We start from the raw sequence: 23036 nt of genomic DNA on the forward strand, positions 1-23036 counted from the left end.
TTTTAAACAAAGGCAAGGACTGTTCAAATTAAAATCATTTTAATAAAGACAAATTTTAATTATGGCACTGATATCCTTTCACCATAGCAAGTCAGAAAGTTAAGTATTAAAATGGGTTTACACTACCACAAAAAAAAAAATCTGAAGCAGATGCTTCGAGATGATCTTAAGACTGGAAAACTTCTCTTCTTTTTTTTTTCACTTGAAATTGTCTTTTTTTTTTTTTTTCCTCCCGTGGGACTGGAGTTTGAACTCAGGGCTTCACACTTGCAAAGCAGGTACTGTACTGCTTGAGCCACACCTCCAGCCCATGTTGCTTTGGTTATTTTGGAAATGGAGTATCGTGAACTATTTGCCTGAGCTGGCCTCAAACTATGATCCTCCTGATCTAAGCCTTCTGCCTGGCTTGAAATTGTCTTTTGTAGCCTTTGTATTCTCTGTAATTCTCTTCTGAAAGATGTCTCCTCTTCTGCATGTCTCTTCCCATGACCTTTCCATGCTGCCTGTAACCTACCGCAGATCATGTAGTTTGCAAGTGTTTAATAGAATGAAGAATATTTAGACCACAGAATTTATCAGTTTGTATTCCTCCTAAGTAGGACAATTACTGAAAATGAGAAAGAAAGAAACCATGAAAAGTACACAGCCAAACTAAAGCAAAGCAAACAAGCAAACAAAAAAATACCCTCCATAAAACACTTTGGCAGAACATTCTAGAGGAACTTTGAGAAAGTTAGAAGTTAGATATCGATCTAACTTTGAAATTGTAATATTGCTAAAAGATGGGTGTGGCGGCTGATGCCTCTAATCCCAGCTTCTTGGGAGGCAGAGACTGGGAAGATCAGGGTTTGAGGCCAGCTCAGAAAAAAAGTTAGCGAGATCCTATCTCAACAAAGAAGCCAGATGTAGTAGTACAAGCCAGTAATCCCAGCTATGCAGGAAGTGTAGGTAGAAGATTCATGGTCCAAGGCTGACCCAGACAAAAAGCACAAGACCTTAATTTTAAAAAAATAACTAAAGCAGAAAAGAGCTGGGGACGGGGCTCAAATGGTAGCAAGCAGGATGCCCTGAGTTCAAACCCAGCACCAAAAAAATATTGTATCATTGCTAGAAAAGGAAATAAGAAGCATGGGTTTTTTCTATTCCATTTGTAATATCATTCAGTTATATAAATAATTTATGCTGTTTATACACAGACACACAAATGTACACAAAAACGCACATACACTCACGTAGCAGTCTACATTGACTAACGGTTGTATCTCCAATGTGGTGATTCAATTCAGGAGACATTTACTGAGCACCTCCTACCTACTACACTTTGTAGAGGGCTAAAAAGAGGTGAGACGCAGTCCTGACACAGGGATTGCCACCTGATAGTAGTACAGCATGAGGAGAAGTGAGGATACCAAGAAGTGAGGAGTTACGAGAAGACAGTGCAACGCATCCTCGGCCTTGGACAGAGAAGTGGGGTAGAGACTGTGTGGGATGTGACACCCGTGTTCATTTCTGCAGGCTACATCACCCTTCGGAGCTCCAGATCAGGCACCTGGCTTTGTACCCAGTATCCCCACTGGCTTTTCACATGTAACAGGTCTAGAGTAGAGTCTTGGGGACGGTTCCCAGGCCTGGTATCTGGTACCCTAGTCCACCTGGGTGAAGGTCTCTCTCTCCCCTCAATTCTCAGTTCCTGGTGACTGGCAGGCTCTGCCATGCGTCTGACATCCCCGTTCTTCTGATGGAGGCTCCTTAACCAAGCCTCCATCATCCCTAAGGAGCCCGAGGTGGTCTTCCCAGTTCCAGCCTTCCCTCTCGTTAATCTGCTCTCCACAGAGTGGTTGCCAGAGTCTGGCTGCTGACCACCACTAGCTTCATCCTGATCCTTTCCCTCTTGCTCTTTCTAGCTATGATGGCCTTCTGATAATTTCTAGAACAGTCTAGCTTTTTTTTTTTTTAATACATGAAAAGTTCTTCTACTTGCTGTTCCCATGGCTTGTTCCTTCCTCCTTGGATTAGTTTTCTATCTTTGTGGCAAATTACTACAAATTTAGGTCAATTGTCACTTGTCAATGCAGGTCACTTGTCACTCCATTGAAGGAGGTAGACCCTTCCCTTTGTTATTCTCATCACTGCACAAAGGCAGCTTTGATTACTGTTTTAAATAGTTTATCTGTGGGTTTATTGTCTGTCTTTTCCAGTCTTGAATGAGGGGCTCTTCTGTGGAGTTGTCCGTTGTCTGCTCAGCATCCACTTATGTGCCTAAAATGTTGTCAATCATAGTTCTTGCTGAATGAAAGTGGACAGTCCTAGAAGTCTAATGAGGGGATCGTTCATTCCTGTTTTGTAGATGAAGAAATGATAATTTTTGGGTGCAGAAGAGTGAGGTTAAAAGAGTTGCCTGTGGGTGTCAGCGTGGTCTGCTGTTCTGCTGTGAGGGGCAGTAGTCTGGGTATCTGTCATGGACCCAGGGAGGCATTGCTTGTGACAGTGACTACATAGTCAGGATGGTGGGTGTGTTCAACTCTCAGTATGTTTTACCTATGACAACTAAGATGTGGGAACTCAGAGGCAGTGGGTGGCAGTCTTTCCATGGTGCAGGGAGTATTTTCTGTTGTCTGTTTGTATCACATGGAAGTACAGTGGCCCATTATTACAGTTCCTATAGTGGTCTGCTGGAGCTGCCCTTACTTGTGGCTCACTCACAAGTGTGTCTGTCTTCTCAATCAGTTGGGGTTGTATTTAGTTTTGCTTTGAGAGCTGGTTGACGAGCACATCACTGAGTTCCTAGGAGCATTTAGGAATACATCAATATTTACAGTGACCATGAGTTTAATCTTTCTAACTGTTCTGAGGTTGGTACAGTTACCCGTATCACAGATGAGGAATGGAGCCTTACAAAGATTTTGTCTTGCCCATGATGACTGGTATTTGAATCCTGGCTTCTCTAAGGCCCGGGCTAGTACACACTGTCTGGGTTGCTCGTCATGCTTTAGGGACTTAGCCAGCAGGAACGTGAGAACAAGAAGGGACAGCGTAGGGTGGTTGCTTTACCATAAGGACAAAGGGTGTTTCCTCTGAGGTGCTTGAAGGTAGTGACTCCTAAGATGAGATGTGCTTTAGGGCTACCTGACAGTCTTCCAAAACACACATGACTGGTTCCACTCCCTGAGATTCAGACTCAGTAGGTAACTCAGGGATATTCACATTTTGTGGAAAAAAACAAAAGCAAAAACAGCCCAGGTTATTATGTTTGGGATCTATAATTTGAGCCAGTGCTCTTAGACACTTAAAGTTCCTACTCTCATGTTTCAAGGCATCTTTATAACATTGGTATTTAGGGACAGAATTCAGCTTTCTTTATGAATAGAGGACATTTCCTTAATCATTGCTCCTTTAAAGCCGGCTGAGTTCCAGGCAATTGTGGGAATTTCATGGTCTTCAGGCTGGATGAGCACGTGAGTTTGCAGTTTCTACACTGCAATGCAAGTCATGATGGAAAGACTGATGGCTGGTTGCATAGAGGAAGAAGGCCAGGCCTTCCCTGCTCCCAGATGGGTGTGTGGCCTCAGGATGCCGCCAGGCTGCGCTGCTCACTCGTCTGCTGGTTTGACTGTTTCACAACTGCCTGCTCTCCTCCCTCAGACCCTCGCATGGGGAAATTCAATCGGGTGTGGTGATCTCTGCCTGAGACCTAACTATTAATTATTCCACATGATTGGTGTCTGCTAGTCCCACAATGCACATATTGTGTTTCTCTGCTTAGGGGAAGTTGCTTTGCCAACTTTTTATTGCTCTACCTAGATTCTTGGCAGTCTTTTTTTTTTTTTTTTAAATAACACTGGTAGGAGTTCAAAGGGAGTCACAGGTAAGCAGGTAGCATGCCCTTCTGACCCAGTAGAAGACACCTGAGAGCTTGGGAAGTTGCAGGTGATCACGCAAGGAAAGGGAAGGAGGATGGTGTGATGTGCACAGGTAGAGAAAAAAAAGCATAGAGCTTGAAATGGTAGAGCACAGAAAATGGGCTTAAGGGCTACATGTTTTTTGAGATACTGTTTGACCATTTCTTGTTTAGATTGTCTGTAATCCTTTCTCAATGAACTCTTTTGTATATCCTTATTTTTTTTTATTTTTAATTTTTTTTGGTGGGACTGGGGTTTGAACTCAGGGCGGCTTCATGCTTGCAAAGCATGTGCTCTACTGCTTGAGCCATACCTCCAGTTCATTTTGCTCTGATTGTTTTGGAGATGGGGGCCTCACGAACTATTTGCCCAGGCTGGCCTCGAACTACAGTCCTCCTGATCTCAACCTCACAAGTGGTTAGGATTCCAGGTGTGAGCCACCAGCACCCGACTCTTGCATATCTTTATAGTCCATTCTTAATTTCAGTATTCCTTGGTTTTTCCTGCATCTTCTTGCTTTTGGGGCATAATATGATTCCCAAAATTATTGATCAGGTTCAAGATCCTATACCACCATTTAGAAGCCTAAATTTTTACTGGTTTTCTTTCTAATATCTAGTCAGTATTTCCCAAATGGCTTTTGGGTGTTCTCCTCCGAGGGTCTTTAGAAGTATAGTGGCAGTTCCTGACAGTCTCATTGGAAGAGATTCTTAGCATCACAAGAATATTAATGGTTCTTTTCAGACTTCACTCAAAATCTTTCTCGCTGGTGATCGTCCAGGCTCATAGGGTCACCTAGTACTAGAGACTAGACTGTGCTACGGGTGGACTTGAGAGTGTTGACTCTGAAGCCAGATGTGCAAGTTTAAGGCTGGGCTGTGCTCCCTCCAGCTGTCTGAATTTAGACCAGTTACTTTACCTCTCTAGACTCAAGTTTGCCCATTTGTACGATGAGTCTAGAGGAGTCTCTGTAACTTTGTGGTGGGGGTCAAACAAGATGAAGTATTTAAACATTGTGAGTGTTGACTTAAATAGATACATACATTAGAAAACGCCAATCTGGAAGTTCTTACATCCCCAAGTCAGGCACAGATACTCCGGGTCTCTCTTTATGTTCAGCCTACCCTGTCTCCATACCTAGGCTTAAGCCTTAGTCTTTTTTTTCCTTGTAACTACTAAACTGCTTTTTTTTTTTTTTAAATTTAGGCAGCTACTAAAATTGCTTCAAGATCCCTTCCCTAAACTATTGAAAACACATTCTTCTTGAATTCTTTTTGTTCAGTCTGTGATCTTCCCTGCCTTTAAACCTCTATAGATGAATCTGCCTATGTACCTTTCCCTACTTTCCTCTCCCTCCCTTTCTCCCTCCTCCCTCCTCTCCTTGTCCCTCTTTTTTTCTCAGACCCCCTCCTACCCCTGCTTGTCCTCAGTCCTCTAGGGACCAGAGATTGTAATAATTGGTGGAAAAATAAAATAACTCAGATAGGCTCTCTGTCCCATTTGAGAGGATGGCACATGTGGCTTCTGCAGGACAGGGCTGCAAGGGAAGTTCAGTTTGGAGATGAGGGCAACAGCGGTCTGGGAGAGGAGCCTTCATCCTTTGTCACTGCTCATCTGTGTGTTGTTTCAAGTAATGTACTCAAGGTGGCTCAGCTGCTCATGTTACCAGTTTTGTCTGTCTTGGGTCATGAGCTCTCTGGGAAGAGATATCACCGAGTATAGCTGGGGGCTTGATACACAGTGATCGAAGACTTATGCCATGTCTTGATGTGTATGGACAGCCCAAGGCCAGCCGAGAAGTCAAGGCATGAACATCAAACCCTCAGGAAAAAAGGCACTGTACATGCAGCTTGCAGATGGATTCCTTTCTTAATTTTTTACCAGCTCCTGTCACATATAGAGAAACTTCGCACCTCAATGATAGATGATCTAAATGCAAGTAATGTTTTCTACAAGAAAAGAATAGAAGAGCTGGGCCAGAGACTCCAGGAGCAGAATGAGCTGATTATCACCCAGAAGCAGCAGGTGTGTCTGGGAGCGCCCGCATTTTGCTTCTTCAAGTAACACAGATTATCTAAGAATATGGGCTGGAGAGGACGGGTTTAGTTTAGTGCATTTGTAAGTTGTAGAAGGTACAGAAGATGAAATATTTTTCCACTTAGGACTGCTTGTACAAGTAGTAACACAAGGCCCAGAGTTCCAGCCTCAGTACCACCACCACCACCACCAAAGGAAAAAAAAAAAACTCAATAAAGTAAATTGCTAAAAAACAAGGTATTTCGAAATACTGTAGAGAAGATCAGTTCAGTTAGAATTCAGAATAAATGTGAAGAATTTCTTTCAGTAGTTACTTGGCGAAGCAGCCAATCCAAATATGTTAGTTTTATAAAATTTTGTTTCTGTGCTTTTAAGGTCCATGTGCCTTGTGTCTTTAGATGATTTAATGAAAGGGTTAATTTACTAACAACCGTATCTGTCTATTTTCCCATCTGTCCTATGTGGTTTCAAACACAAGTCAGTAGAAAACTGTTTTTCTTTTGCAGATTAAAGAGTTTGCCAGTAAAACATTAAACAGTGTCAGTGAACCCAAAGGTAAGTGGGCAGGGTGTGGTAGAGGCAGGAGGCCTCCCTCTGCATCCTAACTGCTCTGGGCACAGAGTGGGTCCTACTGATGTATGTCTACTAAGATGGCATTCCTGCTGGTATTTAAATTTGGGAGATACATCTTTTTGTTATTCTAACATTTGGGAGATCTGTTGCCACAGTCCAGAAAGTGAAGAATTGTTTAAAGAACTTAAACCACCATTGCAAAGTTTCATTTTTTAATCAGAATACTAGTATGCACAGCACACTGCTCAGTAGCCATTTACCCTTCCTCCCACCTTTCTTTTAAAGACAGGGTCTTGGTTTGAAGCCCAGGTTGGCCTAGAACTCATGACCCTGCCACCTCTGCCTCCAGAATGCTTAGATTACAGGCATGCACCACCATGCCTGCCTAACCTTTTGGCTTACATACTGCTGGACAGAGTTCTGACTGAAAGCCTAGGGTTCAGGAAGCAGTCCGGCTTCAACTCCCACCTCTGGCACTTTGTAGCTTTGTGAATCTCTGCTGAGTTTCCTCAGCTGTCACGAAGCCGTATTACTAATAGCTACACCATCGGCTTGTCATGATGTGACAAAATCATCACAGTAAAAAGGAAGAATGTGTGTGGTGTGTTACACACCTTTTAAGCAGTCATCAGTGCTAGCTGTTAGGACGGATACTAAATACTTCATTATTTTGCAGTACTGTAAATGTCTGTACTGTCTCAGTTATGGAAATTTGGGTTTGAGTTTGGGTTACAGCTTGTTCTAAGCACGGTGGGAGCATACACAACCTCTGGGCTATAGCAATGATAGCCTGATTGTCTTATCTCAGTCAAGAGCCGGACGAGAAGGGACATTGGAGCGTAAGTCTAGGGTCTGACAGTGAAGCCTAAAAGCTGGCCTCCTGACCAGGGATTCCACTTGTCATTCTTGCATGTCTCAGGTTGTTAAGAAATCTTTGCTGGGCCAGGTGATGTGGTGCATGCCTGTAATCCCAGCTACTTGGGAGGCAGTAGTAGGGGGATTATAGGCTAAGGCCATCCAGGGCAAAAGCACAAAACCCTATCTGAAAAACAAACTAAGCAAAAAGGGCAAAAGTTGTGACTCTAGTGGTAAATTTGCTTGCTTGGCAAATGTGAGGACCTGAATTCAATCCCAGGTACTACCAAAACAAGAAAAATGAAGTCTTTGCCTGCTTAAGGGGTGTAGGCTAGGATGTGGTACCAAGGTTTATGAATGGCATTTCTTTCTCTCGTTTTAAGATAAAGGGTTGGGGGGCCTGGGGGGAGAAGGTAGTTGTTAACTTTAACTTTTCTTGTAATAGTGAAAGCTCAGGTAGTGAGGGATACCTGTGTAATTACTTAGATATTACAAATATTTGACTGAAAGTAATTCCAGGAAAAACTTAGGTTTAAAAGGATTCTTGTTAAACATAGGTATTCTGTTGAGTGAGATGCTGTGTATTTTAAGTTTTTTCTGGGGGACAAAAACTAGGGTAAGAGCTGCCAAAACTTAACCCATTGCTTGTGATTTTTGTATGTACTTACATTTTTGTCATTTCAGGGAATCTTTTAGCCTGGCAAGCTTTTGAGTCTAAGCCTCCTGCTCCAACTGTAACTAGTAAGTTTCTGTAATAGGTCGGGGCTCTGAAATAGCTTTAAAATGCAAACATAACTTTTACTTGTTCTTTAGAGACTTCTTTTCAAAAACCAATGCATTTGGTGATGACAGAATGCTTTACTTTGATTTTTGACTTTGACCTGGTTCTGAACTCCCGTGAGGTACACACCTCATGATTCTGTGGTGATTCTGGTTAGTTATACCCATTATTTTGCAATTTGACTTACAAAAGGATGCTTAAAAATTCTTTGGCATCACTCAAGTTTATATGTGTGGATTTCCCAAAGTGATGTATTATCTGGTTATGTGACCATGTTTGGTGGCCACCACATTTTGTTACAGCCATAATTTCCTGCTAGAGGCTTTGGAAAGGTGTCCCCACCTGTTCTCACTTGTGGACATCTGGGCTGGCTGATCTAACTCCTGGACCTGTCAAGGTGCAGTAATAAACAAAATGATACAATCTTTACAGTTTAGGAATAGACAGAGTTTTCTTCAGTAATAGTGAAGCAGTTGAAATATTTTTGTTTTCATTTAGGAGAGAGTAGTGGAGAGGGAAAGAACTGGTGGTGGGGTTGCAAGGGAGCAAACAGTGTGGGTGAGAGGACAGATAGACATGTTGTGTGCACAAGGCTCTGCTGCACTAGAGGCTCCTGGACTGAGGCTGGGCACTCAGAGCGAGCACCACTCATGAAGGCCCAGGAATCAGGAGAGGACTGTGAAGTGAGCAAAGGACATTAGTAAGTGTGTTTTGAAATTTGGCACCATTTTCTGGAAAATGCTAATAGTTTTAACTGCTCAGTCTTCTCAGGTTCCTCGTGAAACCTCCTGTTGCTTCTCAATGCTGAAGAAGCTGGGAGGTGGTGGGAGAAGAGATGAATTATAGCACCAAGAGGAGAAGCTAGATCTGCATGCTAGGAAGTAAAAAATAAAAAAACACATTTCAGAATAGTTGGAAAGGTTAAGGACTAAATTATTTAAACAACAAAACTTTTAAGGGATGACTGAATTCAAAACACACAAGCAGAAAAGCAAACAACAACAACAAAAACCATGAAAAGCAAAGCCGTACTTAGTTAGGGTGAAGTCCTTTTTTTTTTTTTTTAAATTGACTTTTTCTTTTATTTAAATTTTATTTATTTATTTTTATTCATATGTGCATACAATGTTTGGGTCATTTCTCCCCCCTTCCCCCCCCCCCCGTCTCCTCCCTTACCCACCCCCTTACCCCTCACTACCCGGCAGAAATTATTCTGCCCTTATCTCGAATTTTGTGATGAGAGAGTATAAGCAATAATAGGAAGGACCAAGGGTTTTTGCTGGTTGAGATAAGGATAGCTATACAGGGAGTTGACTCACATTGATTTCCTGTGCGTGTGTGTTACCTTCTATGTTAATTCTTCTTTTTTTTTTTTTCATTTTTCTTTTATTATTCATATGTGCACACAAGGATTGGTTCATTTCTCCCCACTGCCCCCACCCCCTCCCTTACCACCCACTCCGCCCCCTCCCGGTGAAGTCCTTTAAATGGGGTGTTTAGACTCTCTGGAGTGTGCAACAAGGTCTGTTGGGATATGGAAAGAAATTATTTGAATTTGTTTTTATAAATTAAAAATTCATCTTTTTATGTATTTAAAAACTCATCCTTTGAGGTTTTAAAAATATTTTTATGTTTTAAATGTATATGTTTGTTCAATAGTATGTGTAAAACTTATTTAGGTAAATAGATGCGTGTCATGGAGTAGCTTTTACTGATGGGGCATCTGGCTAAAAAAGTACAGGTGCCACTGGGTTCTAGATAATTCCAGGAGAAAAAAAAAAAAAAAACAACCACAGGCCCTTCATAAATGGGTCCTTTCTGCTTCATGAGGAGGCAAGAGAGGGTGGTTGGCTTGTCCCCTACCCTCTTCCCAAGTATGGAAAATGATCTTAAAAGCCGAGATCCTAATGGTGTTAGGGACGTTCTCATCACTAAAAGGATATATGTCCTAAAGTTTAAGATGGAAAAAAAATCCAAATCATAAAGTAAAAGACATCTTAGGAGATAGACAATAAATAAATCAGATCCACAACCAGCAATATGAAGGATTTCTAATGTCTGCTGTCAGGCAGATGTGGTCAAAGCTTGGATCCAACCAATGTGTATCTTCAGTGATTTTAGACCCTAGTTAGTCATTTCAGACCTAATTAACTTCTCTGTTATAATAAGGGAGCGAGTTCTATAGTTCAAGATCTGCATGTTGATCAATTTAGGCCCTGGTCAGTCATATCAGACCTGACTTGCTATCTTCTACAATAAGGGAATGCATTCTGTAATCTAGGAAGACCAGGAGATAGATGATCAGTTGTAAGGAGATCAGATCTTTTGATTCTGTAAACTGGAATGCTGTCTAAATCAGGCATAGTGAATACTCTGGGTTTTTTTCTTCTTTTCCTGAAAAGGGCAAATAGTGACTATTAGGCTTCATGGGCAAGATGTCGATGTGGTAATAGTGATGAAAATGTTAGAAGATTGAATAGTAGTTATGGTTGCATCATTCTGTGAATATACCAAAAGCTACTTAAACATGTCTTTAAAGAAGGTGAGTTATATCTCAATAAAGCTATTACCAAAGAACTAAGAATGTAGTTCAGTGGTAGAGCACTTGCCCAGCATGTGCAGAGCCCTGGGTTCAATCCCCAGCACCTCCAAAAAAAAGAGACTGTTATTAAAAGTTAGTTAGTTTAGGTTATTCGTGTAACGTGTGCTATTTGACACATTTGTCCCTCATGGTCTGTTTATGGTGACTGATTTGAGGATGTGGTCATGTTAAAGCGCTAACGCTTTAATGATGGAGCCAGTGAGATTTTCCCTTTTTATGCTGTTTCAGTGAATGCTTCAGCCACTCAGACTTTGGAAGCTAAATCAAGTTTAACAATGGCGCATGGTAAGTTTCAGCAGCAGCCTGGGTGATTTATGTGCAGTTTCTGTCCTAAGTTAGATAACTTATTAACCCAAAGTGCTGGGGGGTTGGCGTTATTTATGTAAAGCAGAAAACACTTCAGTGATTACAAAACAGTTACTGAAACTGCTGTCTTCATATGTAATATTATTGCAAGCCAGACATACCTACCAAAGTCATAAAGTGTTCCCTGTATGTATTGTCAGGCTTATCAACAGAGATTTTAACTGTGCATGGTGCTTTGATTATTTATGGGTTTTGTGGAAAGCAGTATGAAGTAAGAATGAGGGTTGCTACCAGACTGGCACATGCCACAGGGCACATGTGGTTGTTTTTATAACTTTCAGTGTGGCAGCAAGTCACCTTTTTTAAACAAACAGTTTCAGCAATTGGTTAGGAAAATCTAGAAAAGATGTGGTGGAAACCGAACGAAATAAGTAGGATGAAATCTCAGTGGCTGAAATTGCTACCAGCATTCAGTTCTTAGGCCAGGCTCAACAGGTGTGATTGTTTTTAGCAGGATCAAACAGATGGGGTGAATATTTGTAGACGTATTCTACTTTTTATGCAATTAAAATACTTAGAGTTTTCAGAGTCTGTGCTTCAATATGTTGTTTTCCTATGGCCTGCTGTATATTACAAGTGAATCAAGATGAGAGGGGTACTGTCTTTTTTCCCATCTTACCTACAAATGCTCTGGAATCTGATGATTACTTCACTCTACTTTTGTTTTTGACCTTTTAAAAGGGTAGACTTAAATCTGTGATTTAACTGGTCATTTTAGTGGGACTTTTTGTCTTTATAGAAATTCTAGTCTGTGTATGATGGTCTTCAGTAATGATCCTTTTTACCCAGGGCTAAATCATGAATAATTTATTGGTTGCACTTTACTTTTTTTCTAAGATCACTTCAGATGGATAAATTATCTTAATCACACTATGTAATATATAAATTCTCCACATACTGGATCTCATTATTGCAAGAGTTTAGAATATTCAGGGTTTTTTTTTCCCTTTGGACCAATAATAGTGATAAAATATATGTTGAAGATTAATGTTGACTATACAAAACTTATCTCTAAATTATATTATTTTATATTAAGCCTAAAATCTCTCTGCTGTCTCTTTTTTTAGGATTGATTTTCATAAGGCATTACTGGCCATTTCTCTTTTGAACTCCAACAGTATGTTTTAGATTCTTTTACTTCCTTTTTTACTTTGTTATTGTTAGCCTTTGGAGTGGCAGGTATGGAAGGTCTACATTTTCTTTGTTGCATATTTGTTGCTCAGTAAAGTTGCCTTACACTGTCTGGGGTTAATTCAAGGATCGTAAGGAATCCATCAGTTCTAAAGCACTTGTTCTATGTAGACCATACCCTGATTGGCCCAGGGCTACAGTAATCAGTCATGGCTTCTTCCTGGTGACTTCTGGGATTGAAATGCTGTTTTGAATGCCAGCCAGACCTGGCAAGGGGCCCACCGCCCTTGGATTGTGATCAAAGCTGATTTGTGAGCATCTCAATGGGCAGGAGATAGGACGAAACTTGGCAAGGGCCACTGATGTCCCCCACTGAGCCACTGCAGCTTTTCCAGGATGGTATGGTCAGGAGGAGCTTAGTCATATATTGTGTGATGTTAATTAGCCTGTTTACTCCCCATCTTTTGTTCCATCTCAAACTTTGATGAGGTTCTTCACCATGAAAATGTCATGATTACTAAGTGTCTTTGGTTGAATTGGATTCTCTGGGGACAAATTCCCAGGTAGAGAGACCCACAGGTAGGAGGGAAGCAGGATGGAGCAAAGGGGATGTTGAACTCACATGCAGCTGGATAGTGATCTCAGTAGTCTTACTTTAGAGCTATAGCATTAAAATGGACACTTCAGAATTGTCCTCCATTGAGGTGGGGGGGGTACTTCCTCCCACTGAGAGCGATTCATGGAAGGCCCTCTGCAAGCTACCATGACCCAGCATTGCCACCACTTCTGTCCCAAAGGGGTCTAGAGAGAAATGGGAACTATGACAATTCCCTGCCTTTAAATTTTGCTACACCAGATGAAAATATAAGCAGTAAGTTCTGATTCTGAGGCAGTCAAAATGATGAAACACAGGTTCTGGATAAAATAAATGATGATGCATGGCAATTCACTTATGTTAAGCTTTTTCCTAGAAAAAAAATCTCAAAGAAATTTTTTGTACCGTTTTCTCTACTGGAGAACACATTGCCCTGGAGTAGTGATAGATTGTAGAATTACAGAAATAAAAGAAAATAAAGTATGCTTTGTTGTTGTTAGACTGACTCTCAGGCCAATTGCCTAGGTTGGGGTGCTAATATGGTCCTTTTAAAGTGATCAGTAAAAATGTCTATCCTCTGTTAGCATTAAGAATGCAAAACAACCACTTTTCCCAATTCTGATGGGTTCTTCCTACAGATGAAGATCTCAAATTTTAAGGAGGGTTATGTATGCTTTACTTTAATGGTAAAGAGGATTTCAGAAAAGAGAAGTTAAAAATAGGAAAGCTGTCTTAGACCTATAAGGATATAATAATTGGTTTCAAGTGGCAGAAAGCCATCTTAGATATGATAGTTACTGGTTTGCCCTCAGTGAATATTTGATATTGTGAGATGCTGAAACCTAACCCAGCACTTTGGTTCAAGCAATATGTAACATGTAGCATATTCTAGAGTTCTGGGGTCTTGTGACTCTTACAAAGAGGAAAGGTGGCTTCGCCTGAGTCCCATTGGCCCAAACAGTGTTGTAGAAACAGGATTGGACCCTCTAAATTAGAATGGGTCTGATCCCTGCCACGTGACAATTCTTACATGGAATTGTAAGGAGAAACGTTCAGTTGTGATCGGCATCCTAGACTGATATCTTGGAACAGTTCTGGAGTCTTTAATGAACTCTGAGTTTTTTGAGACAGGTCTCACTACATTCCCACGCAGCCATGATTGCCCTATTAGCCCAGGCTGGCCTCAAAATCATGATACTTCTCCATCAGCCTCCCGAGTGCTGGAATTATTGTCATGTGGCACCAGGCCTGGCATCTTTAGTAGTATCTACCTCCTCTTGGAGAAGAGGTAATTATGGCATTTTCCCAGCTGTGCTCCATGCCATATCTGTCTTCCTTCCCATCACAGACCACTGGGGAATGACAGATAGTTATGGGTTACCTCTATATTGCAAAGTCAAGGGTAGGCGCAACAAAGACAGAGATGAATCTGAAACAAAGTCTATCCTTAAGGAATTTCCAGTCTATGAAGGAGACCAAATGCTTATAATCATAATAAAAGTTGGAGAATTAGTAAACTAAGTGTGTATCATAAATAGGTGTATGATGATTCTGTAAAGATTTTATCCAAATTTTCCTCATAACTTTATTTTTGCCATCTTCATTAAGGTACAGACTTCTTAAAAACTGAAATGAGTTGTCCTCCTTAAATCTCTTTTCCCCGCAGTTCAAACTAGTTATAGCCTATTTGTATAATTTTAAAATCTTAATGCTGAATAATAAAGTCGAAAAGCACATTTTTGGTGTTCAGCACTTGTCTTAGCTAGATGAACTTAAATGCATCTTCAAGGGCCCATGTCTGTGTTTCAAAATTAAATGATCTCCTTTTAATGATAGGCCATGTTTCAAAAGATTATTTGAAAGTAGTATAAAATACGTTTCTCCCCTACAGCTAATGTTAGACATGTTGGGTTGCTGGCAAAGCTAGTAGAGCAGGTTTATATATAAATTTAGCAATAAATCTATCTATCCATCCATATATACATACCTACCTACATACATATATACATACACTGAGATATCTAAAATGAATGCCAGAAATACTCTTAAAGAAAGCAAAACCTAGACCTTCAAGTAGGAGATACTGTGGAACCTTATCATGCCTGGCTACCTGGAAGCACTCAGTAATTGGTGACTGTTGTTGCTGAAATGACCCTCACCTTGGGTGTGAAGTTGGAACGCTAGTGGGATAGGTGCTGTGTCATTCTTCAAGCTGAAAGCGAGTGAACCATGCATCGTGGAAGCTGATCTTGTTGGTTACATTTTGTCTTGGGTCTAATGCCTGACTACCATCATTACACTTTGCCCGTTTCTAAGATGGGGCTTGGTTTTATTCACTGTCCTGGCCAGTGGTTATCAGGTGGCCAGGTAAGAATCTGAGGTGGTATAGCTCTAATTCGTCCTACTTGGAAGACCTAGTTTTTTTCTTTTATTTAAAGATATTTCTGTATTCTATTTCTGCACTTCATGTTAGATAGATAGGTAAGTGATGAAGATCTTTTGCAATTGTGCCTTCAGGCCTTAATAAGTCATACCAGGTACCAGGTGATGAGTGAAAAAAATAAATTATTAAAAATATATAATTTTTTAAATTATAGTTGGAGTTAATAGAAAATATGTAGTAATAGAAGATTCCATGCAAAAGTGACTCATTTTAACTGACTGCGTCAGTGTATTTTTCCCAGTAGATTCTTGCTATTTAGACATTATGAAAATGCCATGGAGTTCTGTTGTTTGAAAGGAAACTCATGCATCGAAGAAGGAGAAGAGGTGCAAGCCAAGGGAATGCGTAATATATTCAACAAAATAATAACGGAAAATTTCCCAAATCTAGAGAAAGATATTCCCATACAAATGCAAGAGGCCTCCAGGACACCAAACAGACCAGATCAAAATAGAACTACTCCACGACATATCATCATTAAAACAACAAGTTCAGAAACTAAGGAAAGAATATTGAAGGCTGCAAGAGAGAAAAAACAAGTAACATACAAAGGTAAACCCATCAAAATCACAGCAGACTTCTCAACAGAAACATTAAAAGCAAGAAGAGCGTGGGGTGAGATCTTCCGGGCACTGAATGAAAATAACTTCAACCCCAGGATACTCTACCCAGCAAAGCTATCATTCAAAATAGATGGAGCAATAAAAGTCTTCCATGATAAGCAGAAACTAAAACAATATGTGACCACAAAGCCACCATTACAAAAGATTCTGCAAGGGATCCTGCACACAGAAAGTGACACCCAACTTAACCATGAAAAGGCAGGCAGCACCAAACCACAGGATAAGAAAAAGCAAGACAGTAGAGAGTAACATCAAGTTAGGTACACACAATCAAACCTTCAAACAACTAAGATAACTAAATGGCAGGAATCACCACATACCTATCAGTACTAACACTTAATGTTAATGGACTTAATTCACCCATCAAAAGACACCGTTTGACAAAATGGATTAAAAAAGAAGATCCAACAATTTGTTGCTTACAGGAGACTCATCTCACCGACAGAAATAAGCATATGCTTAGGATGAAAGGCTGGAAGAAGATTTACCAAGCCAATGGCCCCCGAAAACAAGCAGGAGTAGCAATACTTATCTCTGACAAAGTAGACTTCAAACCTACATTGATCAAACGAGATAAAGAAGGACATTCCATACTAATAAAAGGGGAAATAGACCAAAAGGAAATAATAATCATCAATCTGTACGCACCCAATGTCAACGCACCCAATTTCATCAAACATACCCTGAAAGACCTAAAAGCATATATAAACGCCAACACAGTGGTTGTGGGAGACTTTAACACTCCATTATCATCAATAGATAGGTCATCCAAACAAAAACTCAATAAAGAAATCCAAGATCTAAAATATGCAATAGACCAAGTGGACCTAGTAGATGTCTACAGAACATTTCATCCAACCTCTACACAATATACATTCTTCTCAGCAGCCCATGGAACCTTCTCCAAAATAGATCATATCCTAGGGCACAAAGCAAGCCTCAGCAAATATAAGAAAATAGAAATAATACCATGCATACTATCTGACACAATGCAGTAAAAGTAGAACTCAACAACAAAAGTAAAGACAAAAAACATGCAAACAGCTGGAAACTAAATAACTCATTACTTAATGAAGAATGGATCATCGATGCAATAAAAGAGGAAATTAAAAAGTTCCTAGAAGTCAATGAAAATGAAAACACAACCTACCAGAACCTATGGGACACAGCTAAGGCAGTCTTGAGAGGAAAGTTTATAGCCATGAGTGCATATATTAAAAAGATTGAAAGATCCCAAATCAATGACCTAATGATACATCTCAAACTCCTAGAAAAACAAGAACAAGCAAATCCCAAAACAGAAGGAGAGAAATAATAAAAATAAGAGTTGAAATCAACGAAATAGAAACGAAAAAAACCATACAAAGAATTAATGAAACAAAAAGTTGGTTCTTTGAAAAAATAAACAAGATCAATAGACCCCTGGCAAACCTGACTAAAATGAGGAGAGAAAAAACCCAAATTAGTAGAATCAGGAATGCAAAAGGGGAGATAACAACAAACACCATGGAAGTCCAGGAAATCATCAGAGACTACTTTGAGAACCTATATTCAAATAAATTTGAAAATCTAAAAGAAATGGACAGATTTCTAGATACACATATGATCATCCAAAACTGAACCAAGAGGAAATTAATCACCTGAATAGACCTATAACACAAAATGAAATTGAAGCAGCAATCAAGAGTCTCCCCAAAAAGAAAAGTCCAGGACCTGATGGATTCTCTGCTGAATTCTATCAGACCTTTAAAGAAGAACTGATACCAACCCTCCTTAAACTGTTCCATGAAATAGAAAGGGAAGGAAAACTGCCAAACACATTTTATGAAGCCAGTATTACACTTATCCCCAAACCAGGCAAAGACACCTCCAAAAAGGAGAACTATAGGCCAATCTCCTTAATGAACATCGATGCAAAAATCCTCAACAAAATAATGGCAAATCGAATTCAGCAACACATCAAAAAGATTATTCACCACGACCAGGTAGGCTTCATCCCAGGGATGCAGGGGTGGTTCAACATACGAAAATCAATAAACGTAATAAGCCACATTAACAGAAGCAAAGACAAAAACCACTTGATCATCTCAATAGATGCAGAAAAAGCCTTTGATAAGATCCAACATCATTTCATGATAAAAGCTCTAAGAAAACTAGGAATAGAAGGAAAGTTCTTCAACATTATAAAAGCTATATATGACAAACGTACAGCCAGCATTATACTTAACGGAGAAAAATTAAAACCATTCCCTCTAAAATCAGGAACCAGACAAGGATGCCCACTATCTCCACTCCTATTCAACATAGTACTGGAATTCCTAGCCAGAGCAATTAGGCAAGAAGAAGGAATAAAAGGAATACAAATAGGTAAAGAAACTGTCAAAATATCCCTATTTGCAGACGACATGATCCTATACCTTAAAGACCCAAAAAACTCTACTCAGAAGCTTCTAGACATCATCAATAGCTATAGCAAGGTAGCAGGATATAAAATCAACATAGAAAAATCATTAGCATTTCTATACACTAACAATGAGCAAATGGAAAAAGAATGTATGAAAACAATTCCATTTACAATAGCCTCAAAAAAAATCAAATACCTAGGTGTAAACCTAACAAAAGACGTGAAAGACCTCTACAAGGAAAACTATAAACTTCTGAAGAAAGACATTGAGGAAGACTATAGAAAATGGAGAGATCTCCCATGCTCATGGATTGGTAGAATCAACATAGTAAAAATGTCTATACTCCCAAAAGTAATCTACATGTTTAATGCAATTCCCATTAAAATTCCAATGACATTCATCAAAGAGATTGAAAAATCTACTGTTAAATTTATATGGAAACACAAGAGGCCACGAATAGCCAAGGCAATACTCAGTCAAAAGAACAATGCAGGAGGTATCACGATACCTGACTTCAAACTATATTACAAAGCAATAACAATAAAAACAGCATGGTACTGGCACAAAAACAGACATGAAGACCAGTGGAACAGAATAGAGGATCCAGATATGAAGCCACACAACTATGAGCAACTTATCTTTGACAAAGGAGCTAAAAATATACGATGGAGAAATAGCAGCCTCTTCAATAAAAACTGCTGGGAAAACTGGTTAGCAGTCTGCAAAAAACTGAAACTAGATCCATGTATATCACCCTATACCAAGATTAACTCAAAATGGATCAAGGATCTTAATATCAGACCCCAAACTCTTAAGTTGATACAAGAAAGAGTAGGAAATACTCTGGAGTTAGTAGGTATAGGTAAGAACTTTCTCAATGAAACCCCAGCAACACAGCAACTAAGAGATAGCATAGATAAATGGGACCTCATAAAACTAAAAAGCTTCTGTTCATCAAAAGAAATGGTCTCTAAACTGAAGAGAACACCCACAGAGTGGGAGAAAATATTTGCCAATTATACATCAGACAAAGGACTGATAACCAGAATATACAGGGAACTTAAAAAACTAAATTCTCCCAAAACTAATGAACCAATAAAGAAATGGGCATGTGAACTAAACAGAACTTTCTCAAAAGAAGAAATTCAAATGGCCAGAAAACACATGAAAAAATGCTCACCATCTCTAGCAATAAAGGAAATGCAAATTAAAACCACACTAAGATTCCACCTCACCCCTGTTAGAATAGCCATCATCAGCAACACCACCACCAACAGGTGTTGGCGAGGATGCGGGAAAAAGGAACCCTCTTACGCTGTTGGTGGGAATGTAGACTAGTACAACCACTCTGGAAAAAAATTTGGAGGCTACTTAAAAAGCTGGACATCGATCTACCATTTGATCCAGCAATACCACTCTTGGGGATATACCCAAAAGACTGTTACTCCAGAGGCACCTGCACATCCATGTTTATTGCGGCACTATTCACAATAGCCAAGTTATGGAAACAGCCAAGATGCCCCAGCACTGACGAATGGATTAAGAAAATGTGGTATCTATACACAATGGAATTTTATGCAGCCATGAAGAAGAACGAAATGTTATCATTCGCTGGTAAATGGATGGAATTGGAGAACATCATTCTGAGTGAGGTTAGCCTGGCTCAAAAGACCAAAAATCGTATGTTCTCCCTCATATGTGGACATTAGATCAAGGGCAAACACAACAAGGGGATTGGACAATGAGCACATGATAAAAGCTAGAGCACACAAGGGAGGGGTGAGGATAGGTAAGACACCTAAAAAATTAGCTAGCATTTGTTGCCCTTAATGCAGAGAAACTAAAGCAGATACCTTAAAGCAACTGAGGCCAATAGGAAAAGGGGACCAGGAACTAGAGAAAAGGTTAGATTAAAAAGAATTAACCTAGAAGGTAACACCCACGCACAGGAAATCAATGTGAGTCAATGCCCTGTATAGCTATCCTTACCTCAACCAGCAAAACCCCTTGTTCCTTCCTATTATTGCTTATACTCTCTCTACAACAAAATTAGAGATAAGGGCAAAATAGTTTCTGCTGGGTATTGAGGGGGGGAGCGGGAGGGGGTGGAGTGGGTGGTAAGGGAGGGGGTGGGGGCAGTGGGGAGAAATAAACCAAGCCTTGTATGCACATATGAATAATAAAAAAAAAAAAGAAAGGAAACTCATGTTCATTGTGCTGTTGTCCTTTTGCATTATTCTCATTCTCTCCTCATTAATAGAACAGACATTCTCGTCGCACATCCTGGAACCAATAGAAGAACTCTCAGAGGAAGAGAAAGGTAATGAAGGGCTTGACCAGGGTTTACCTGCATAGATGATATTTATATGCTAAAACCCAGGCCTTAAAAAGTGTGAGCCAGTCATTTATATCATGCTTTGTCAGAACTTGGGAAGACATTTTCCACCTAGATATGATTTTTTTAACCTTATTCCCCTCGTATTCTATTATGCTTTTCCTTGCTTTACTGCATTCTTAGGCAGATAGATTAATAAAGTTTCCTATGTCAGGGAACTTGAAGACAAAAAGTCTTTATTTCAATACACATATTTTCTGATTGAGTGATAAGCTGACACATGTGTTGTTGATCAGATGATATGAAAATACTTGTAGTAGAGTGGGGGTGTCTCATACCTAAATCTGAAATGATTGAGTAATGTGCCCATTTCCAAATTACTCTTACTTTACATTTTTTATTTATGTTTTTGTGGTGCTAGGGATTGAACCCAGGGCCTCATGCCTCATGGTAGGTAAGCTCCCTACCAGTTAGCCATATCTGTAGTTCCCAAATTATCTTTAATATAAAAAAGCATAATGCCTAAACCCTGAATGTGGGCTATGTATATGCAAAATAATACATTTTTTTAATGGTAGAATTTGGAGATGTTACAGGTTTGGGGAGGTAATTAAAATTATTACTGCTTACTGTATCAGTTGTGATTTTTAAAAATTATTTTCTACCAATTTTTGGAGTTTATGAAAAAAATGTAATTATAGTGAGTATTTTCTAAAGCTAGACTTGTAGATTCTGAAAACCCTTGTTTGAATCAATTTATCATGAATTTTTTCCTTATTAATAATAATACTTTACCATTTGTCACTTCCCTTTTTTTTTTTTCTGGTCCCCTTCTCCTATTGGCCTCAGTTGCTTTTAAGGTATCTGCTTTTAGTTTCTCTGCGATAAGGGCAACAAATGCTAGCTAATTTTTTAGGTGTCTTACCTATCCTCACCCCTCCCTTGTGTGCTCTCGCTTTTATCATGTGCTCATAGTCCAGTCCCCTTGTTGTGTTTGCCCTTGATCTAATGTCCGCATATGAGGGAGAACATATGATTTTTTGGTCTTTTGGGCCAGGCTAAACTCACTCAGAATGATGTTCTCCAATTCCATCCATTTACCGGCAAATGATAACATTTCGTTCTTCTTCATGGCTGCATAAAATTCCATTGTGTATAGATACCACATTTTCTTGATCCATTCCTCAGTAGTGGGGCATGTCATTTCCTTTTTTTTTTCCTCATTTTTTAGCATATATTTGTTGTACAAAGGGGTTCCATTACATTGTCTACAATGCACACAATGTACTCCAATAGAAACCCATGTCCTCCTGCCCTCGCCCTCACCCCCCTGAGCCTTTCTGGGAATAAATTCAACAGGTTTCATTGTTCAGTTTTCATATGTGTGTATAGAATTCTTGGACCATATTCACCTCTCTTCTCACCATCCCCCCTCCCAACAGTACCTGTTTTTCCCTCTTCTCATCCATTTTTAAGGACCAGATTCCACAATCAAATATCACTTCTTTGGGAGAAAGCTAATGATAATATATATGGGTTCTGAGTTTGTCATTTTGTCAGGAAGAGAGGTAAAATAATATAATTCTACTATGGAAGTTAATATTTCCTAGAATTCCTTCCGTGTTCTGTAGAATTTTACCAAATTTTTCTTTTTACAAAGTTAAAAATTGAGAATTGACTACATCAGGCACATTCATTGTAGCTACATGATGTACATGAAGTCTTGGTGAATCACTAATACTTTTTGACATCTTTAGTGAGGTTTGTTTATTTTGCTTCCACATATCTTTTCCATTTGTCCTGACTTTCTATATATTAGACTACTTTAGAATTTCATATCTTCCTGTCCAGAGAGTTGCTTGCTCATAGTTGGCACTGATTCTGAAAAGTTTTATTTTCATTGCTTCATTTCTTTCATATTTCTTTATAGCTGCTGTGCCAATGTTTGGAAACCTGTTTCTTTCAGAAACAAGAATGGAGATACATGAAACTATAACAAAACCATGCACAGTTGTTGAGGGGAAGTTTAGAGGTGTTCTTATGAGCATACTTTTAAAAGATACTGTCACTCTCTTACAGGAAGCTTACCTTGTTGCATTGTCAGGGAGAGGATGGGGCTGGGAGTGAATCATTAGCAATTACTTCCTGCAGCCTTAGGCGGCCACAGTCTCCGTGTGGAAGGTAAGGTCTGCAGGCCAAATCTATTCCACAGATTTAAGAGTTGCTTGAGCAACAAAACTGGCAACTATTTTGCAATCTGTTGCCAGCATTTGAAAATCAAAATAGTTCACACAAATATCCTAATTCTAACCTCTTGGAAGAAAAAGAGAGAACCCTGGGCACACTGCTCCCTTGGCAACCTTCAGGAGGGCTGTGGAGGTAGTCACGTGA

General features: G+C 39.6%; 1 protein-coding gene across 4 annotated transcripts in view; it reads left to right on the forward strand.

Moving 5' to 3' along the window:
* The window catches only part of Dzip1 (DAZ interacting zinc finger protein 1), a 60626-nt gene that overhangs the window by 20361 nt on the left and 17229 nt on the right, over positions 1 to 23036 (forward strand). For 2 of the 4 annotated variants that reach the window (XM_074043123.1, XM_074043126.1), the window contains 5 exons: positions 5784 to 5924; positions 6443 to 6491; positions 8049 to 8105; positions 10976 to 11032; positions 20571 to 20630. In XM_074043123.1, coding sequence (XP_073899224.1) covers positions 5784 to 5924; positions 6443 to 6491; positions 8049 to 8105; positions 10976 to 11032; positions 20571 to 20630 — 364 coding nt within the window. The remainder of the gene's footprint in view (positions 1 to 5783; positions 5925 to 6442; positions 6492 to 8048; positions 8106 to 10975; positions 11033 to 20570; positions 20631 to 23036) is intronic. The other 2 variants (XM_074043124.1, XM_074043125.1) reach the window with 2 other exon arrangements.

The sequence above is a fragment of the Castor canadensis genome, chromosome 10 (genome assembly GCF_047511655.1).
Source record: "Castor canadensis chromosome 10, mCasCan1.hap1v2, whole genome shotgun sequence".
Lineage (NCBI taxonomy): Eukaryota > Metazoa > Chordata > Mammalia > Rodentia > Castoridae > Castor > Castor canadensis.